Source organism: Pteropus medius, unplaced genomic scaffold (assembly GCF_902729225.1).
Source record: "Pteropus medius unplaced genomic scaffold, Ma_sr-lr_union100, whole genome shotgun sequence".
Taxonomy (NCBI): Eukaryota; Metazoa; Chordata; class Mammalia; order Chiroptera; family Pteropodidae; genus Pteropus; species Pteropus medius.
Genome location: NW_024349803.1, coordinates 19,000,358 through 19,005,696, shown reverse-complemented (window position 1 = coordinate 19,005,696; position 5,339 = coordinate 19,000,358). Strand labels below are relative to the sequence as shown.

The 5,339-nt window shown below is 61.7% G+C and overlaps 1 protein-coding gene and 1 non-coding gene across 6 annotated transcripts in view; both read right to left on the bottom strand.

The window, feature by feature from the left end:
- Nucleotides 1-5,339, bottom strand: part of NBEAL2 (neurobeachin like 2) — a 34,484-nt gene that overhangs the window by 18,049 nt on the left and 11,096 nt on the right. For 3 of the 5 annotated variants that reach the window (XR_005647526.1, XM_039837574.1, XM_039837576.1), the window contains exons 10-18: nt 4,839-4,919; nt 3,381-3,464; nt 2,873-2,971; nt 1,783-2,378; nt 1,568-1,700; nt 1,363-1,482; nt 835-1,156; nt 530-612; nt 326-418 (exon numbers count right to left, since the gene is read on the bottom strand). Coding sequence is in view for 4 of the 5 variants with exons in the window: in XM_039837574.1 (XP_039693508.1) it covers nt 326-418; nt 530-612; nt 835-1,156; nt 1,363-1,482; nt 1,568-1,700; nt 1,783-2,378; nt 2,873-2,971; nt 3,381-3,464; nt 4,839-4,919 (1,611 nt within the window). In the remaining variant the exon portion in view is untranslated. The remainder of the gene's footprint in view (nt 1-325; nt 419-529; nt 613-834; nt 1,157-1,362; nt 1,483-1,567; nt 1,701-1,782; nt 2,379-2,872; nt 2,972-3,380; nt 3,465-4,838; nt 4,920-5,339) is intronic. The other 2 variants (XM_039837575.1, XM_039837577.1) reach the window with 1 other exon arrangement.
- Nucleotides 18-135, bottom strand: LOC120582696 (5S ribosomal RNA). Its single transcript, XR_005647618.1, has one exon. It is a non-coding gene; the product is annotated as a 5S ribosomal RNA (ribosomal RNA).

Below are 5,339 nucleotides of genomic sequence, written 5' to 3'. Positions count from 1 at the left end.
CTTTTTTTTTTTTTAACCGCCTACAGCACCTGGTCTTCTAGGTGGTCTCCCATCCAAGTACTAACCAGGCCCGACCCTGCTTAGCTTCCGAGATCAGACGGGATCGGGCGTGTTCAGGGTGACATGGCCGTAGACCCGCCCAGCCATTTCCTGACCCACTCCACCTCCGCACACCCTCCAGCCTGGGAACCTGGGTTCAGGACATTTTGCTCTCTTGAACCCAGGTCTCCCAAAGACTTCCCGGGCCATGCCGCCCCCCAGCCTGCCCTGTACATGTGCCCATGCTCACACTTCCTGCACACACTGCCCACATGTGTACACTCACCTTCACATCCCAGGTCTCTACCCTATAGCCCGTCAGGCGGCCATCCAGTCCATGGCCAGGGGACAGGTCCAGGCAGATGTTGTTCTTACAGGCCTGGGGGCACAGGGTGAGCAGGCAGCAAAGGTCAGTTGCAGGGAGGCAGACAGAGTGTGGGAGCAAGGGAAAGACAGTAGCAAGGTTGAGCCAACTGCCCCCTCCAAATACCTGAGGTGAGTAATGAAGGAGCAGCTTGGTGCCAAGCTCATGCAGTTCACCCTCGGGCTTGAAGGGTGCTGTCTCATTGGGCCCTGGGGAGTAGGCAGGGGGCTTCAGACCTGGCTGGGCCTCTGGCTAAACCCAGAGTCCATCTCTTTTCTGCCTAATCAGAGGACAGTACCCCCCCGCCCCCCACTCAAGGATGCCTTCTTCCCCTGACCTCCCAGTTTCCAGTCTGGGCACTAACAAGTCCCAACCACCAGCTCTGGGACATGGGTGGGGTCTGGGGCAGGGCAGGGGGATGGGCTGCATACCTAGGGCACACAGGACCTGCAGGGCTGGCAACTGCAGGGCTTCATGGAAGATGGCCACGGCCCCCAGCTCACCCTCCAGGGACGTGGGGCTACCCCACCGAGTGTCCTGTGTACCTGCAAGGGTGGAGCTGATGCTGCCCTCCGGCAGGGGGGCCACCAGCCCGGACCCCCAGCCAAGCCCGGCGGTGGCTGGGACTGACTGGGAGCGGATGAGGGAGGGGTGGGTGTAAGCCAGGGCCGTGGGGACGGGTGGCGCAGGCAGCCCCGTGGTGGTGGTCGTTGTGCGGTGCCCAGCGGAGCCGATACAGCAGGAGGAGAAAGGCTGCGGGGCCAAGGTTGGGGGAGTGGTCAGGTCACAGCAAAGCCTGGGGTTCCACCTGCATCCACTTCCTTACAGAGACCCCATCTGCTGCATAGTCCCCGGAGGCTAAAGCCTGAGCCTGGGGGGCGGGCGCATACAGCTTCCGGACCCCACCCTGTCTAAGTTCCCCAGCTACCCAAGGCATCCCCAAACCCTGCCTGGCATACCTCACTGAGGGAGGGGCAGCGAAGGGGTGCTGTCTTGACCAGATAGCCATCTTTGTAGACATGGACCAGGTTCTGGCTGAAGAGCCGGCGCCCAGGCACATGGACGATAGCCACACAGTGCTAGAAGGGAAGCCACGTGTCAGGCCGTAGGCTGGGGCTTGGTGCTCCCTCCACTGCCCTGGGCCATGTGAGGATGGAGGCTCACCCAGGCAGAGTCGGCAAAGGACACTTCAGGCAAGCTCATGGTCAAGTACTCCTTCCGGGTGCACACGGCCACCACCAGAGTCCCAGCCGCCGTAAAGAAGGCTTCAAACCCTGAGCCACTGCTGGTGAAGAAGCTGGGGGCAGACCAAGCCAGTTACGCCTGTCGGCTCTCCTGCTCACCCTGGCACTCTGCCCTGGTCCCTGGCAGTCACTCACCTGTACAGCTGCTTTCGCTGGAGTGGCCGGCTGGGAGCCGGGGCAGGCACGGCGGCCACGGGGTGCAGACAGAGCCAGGCATGGAAGGTGAAGCCAGTTCCAGGCCACCGCTGCACGGGGGGTACCATGATACCTGCCATGCTGGGCGTGAGGTCGAAGTAACGTAGGGCCCGTGTGGGGCCCTGGTGCCGGGCCATGCCTGATAACGCTCGAATGACGGCACCCGCATGTCGGGCATTCCCAGCCTCAGCTCCACCCGAGTCCAGCCCCGGTGGGGGCCGAAGCAGGCGACGCAGCTCCGAGGGCTTTAGTGACACACGGCCCAATGCTTGCAGCAGCGCCAACAGCTGCTCCTGGCAGCGAGCCCCCAGGGCTGCCCCCATGCTGAGTGTCTCCAGCAGGCAGCCCACCAGGCCAGCCTGCACACACGTGGCACGGCTTGCAGGGCAGCTGTCACAGAGCCACCGGAGGCGCTGTGCTAGGAAGAGCTGTAGCTCAGCCGTGGGCAGTGCCGGCAGCCACTGCATCAGCACCAGCACTGGCTGCTCATTGCAGATTGGTGGCGGCGGACACACGCTGTGGTCACCCTCTACAGCCTGTGGGTGGAGTGCATGTGATAGTTCCCAGGCAACTGGCATGGAACAGGCCCCCCACCAACGGTGGGACTTCCTGTTTCAGTTTACTTGCCTACAACATTGAAAAGCAATGTGTGGTCCCCCATCCTGCTCAGATGTTGTGTCTGAGTCTCAGGAAAGCCAGAGGCGCACAAGCGGCCATTAGTGCTAACCACAGTCCTTCAGCTCCATTAACCCGAGCCTTGGCTTTTGATCCGGGGTGGCCAAACCCCAAAGGCATTTCCCCAAGATAATCCTGGAGTTCGCTAACATGCAGCTGCAGCTACCAGGCCCCGTGCAGCCTGAAATCCTCACCCCAGTGACACCGATACACGTGGTCAGACTGCCGGCCACAGACCATAGTATGTACTGGCCACACTCAACACAGTCCCCCAAGGTGGAGAGCTGGCCTTCTGTGGTGGCCCTGACTCAGTCCCGGCTGCCCTGGGCACCCCGGCACGGGGCCCTGCCCTTACCATGTTGAGCAGCTCTTGCAACAGCCGATGGGTTGGGGGACCGTGGCTCTGCAGAACCTCGTGCAGGTGCGGGTAGCCGATGCGCTCCTTAAACACCTCCTGTGTGGGGAGAAGTGAGCATGGATGTGGGCCCAGGGCAAACTCACACCCTGCGAAACCCCGGAGGAAGCAGCAGCTTTCAGGGCTCCCTTGCCTGGTTCTGCCTCTGGGTCACCATGCTGGCAGGGGCGGGGGGCTGTGGAGGGATGCAGGGGCGTAGGTCTACCTCGGAAGGCTGCAGATGATGCCCAGCCCACAAGTGTCCGTCCACCATCCAGCCCTGACCCAGGATACCCATCTCCCAGGACTGACTGATGACCAAGTCCACCCAATGGCCTGAGCAGCACCCCAGATGGCAGGATAGTCACCACCCCAGCTCGCTTGCTCTAACAGCCACCGACAAGGCCAGTTCTGGGGCCACGTGGTCAATTTCACTCCCACTCCACATTCCTACTGCAGGTGTCCTCACCTTGGCCGAGGGGGAGCCGCTCATGATGCAGGTGAGCACTCTGACTACGTGGACTGCAATGGCATCTGTGTCCTGGTCCAGCACCTTGGGGTGGGGAGGAGGGGCAGTGAGAAGAGGCAGGAACCAGGGCGTTGCACCTGGTACCACCCTGCAATAAAAGGGGCATAAGGCCAGGGGCAGGTGCCCCGAGGCAAGTATCTGAGCTGGCTGGGGGCCCTGGGAGGTAGCAACCCTGTCTCAGCACCAGCCCCTCTACTCCTTGCCCAAACTGCTGTGCCCCTCACCCTGACTGTAGGGCCCTCTCTGAGTGGCTTGGCGAGACCCATGGTGACAAAGAGGCCAGTGAAGGAGCCAAGGCTGGGAAGGACCTCATCGGGATAGATCACCAGTAGATGTTCTCACCGCCTCTCTCTGCCCCACCGCCACCCCACTGTCTGATGGGCTTTGGGGCCTCCGTCCTCACCCATCCCCACACAAGCTAGATACACGTGCAGGCAGGCCAGCAAGTGCCCCATCACCCATGATGATTGACAGGGTCGGAGAATTCAGGGACAATCAATCACAGGATGTTAAACCAGAAGAACCTTCGAGACCTTTGAGTCCTACCCTGCCCCTTGTCCCCTAGATCCAGGGGGGGACATCGAGGTTCACCCTGGCTGAACTCGGTAGCCAGAGACATGCTGCTCCCTTGCCCCGCCAAGCGGGTGAGGGGCAGGAGGGCTCGGAGGGTTTGTCAGCAGGCGTGAGGCTGTATTTGGGCTCCACGGGGCCCTTGGCCGTAGCTCTGCCTGACTCCCCAAGTGACCTCAGGCCACCTTCTTCCCCTGTCCAGGCCTCAGTTTCCTCATCTGTAAAAACCAGGGGTCTCGCCTGTCTCACCCGCTTTGTAGCTAGGTGGATATGCGGGCTCTCGGAAAACAGCCAGTGCAGCAAACGCGTGGGACTGCCTCACGGGGACAGAGCCTGGTGGGCCCTGGAGGATGGGGCCCAGGCGCTGAGCCACCAGAGCACGTCCCACAAGGGATCCCTGACACCCTGCAGCCTCCAACAGCAACCATGCAAGGTGAGGCAGGGAACATATCAGGAGTAGACAGGAGCATGGGGACTCCCAGAGACCTGCTTAGGGCAGGTGCAAGGATCCATGGAAAGAAACGGCCCCACGTGGGAGAAGTCCTTCTCCGTGAATGACTACAGCCAAATCCCTGACGTGGGAGTGGGTGGGTGAGTTTCGAAGGTTCTTTCCAGCTTGCCACAGCCAAACCCCAGCTCCCAATAGCAATACTAGGCAGGAAACGGATCACTCCTACCCCGTTCCCTAGGATGGGGACTTGGAAGGTGAGTGAGACAGCACGGGGGACCCAGCCCCATCGCTAGGCCACACCAGGTTTTACACATTTAGCCCAGGGGGCGGGCGCCCAGGAAGATGAGTGCCTGAACTGGTCAGCCCCAGGGTGGTACCTTCTGGACATCGGGCTCAGTCAGTAACCGGGTAGCCAGGTCACTGTCCCCCTCAGGGGGCGCCCGGGCCTGCAGGTATAGCTGTGGGGAAGGGGGGGGCACAGGGGGGAGGAGGCAGAAGAGAGAGAAGGAGGAAGATGAGGGAGATGCAGGGTTAGAGCAGGGCCTGGGGCAGCTGCCAGGGCTCTGCCCCGGAGGGAAGGATGCACCCTGAACCTCACGCTGAGTGTCCCACCAGGCCCTGGGAAAGGGGAAGGGAGCTAAGCCACCCATGCCCTGCTCAGAGGGACAGAGTTTGTGTGGTTAAGTGGGCAAGAATAGGCACTGCGTCCCGACAGTTGAGCCATTCTCCTGTCCCTGGACTTGAGGCTGGGGAAAGGGGGAGCAAAGGGCCAGGGTACCTCTTGTCCTTCCACAACACCTCGCTCTTGTGGGGCACAGGGCCATCCTCAGGCCCAGGCCCACCCGCCCCCTGAACTGCAGGTCATCCCACCAGCCACC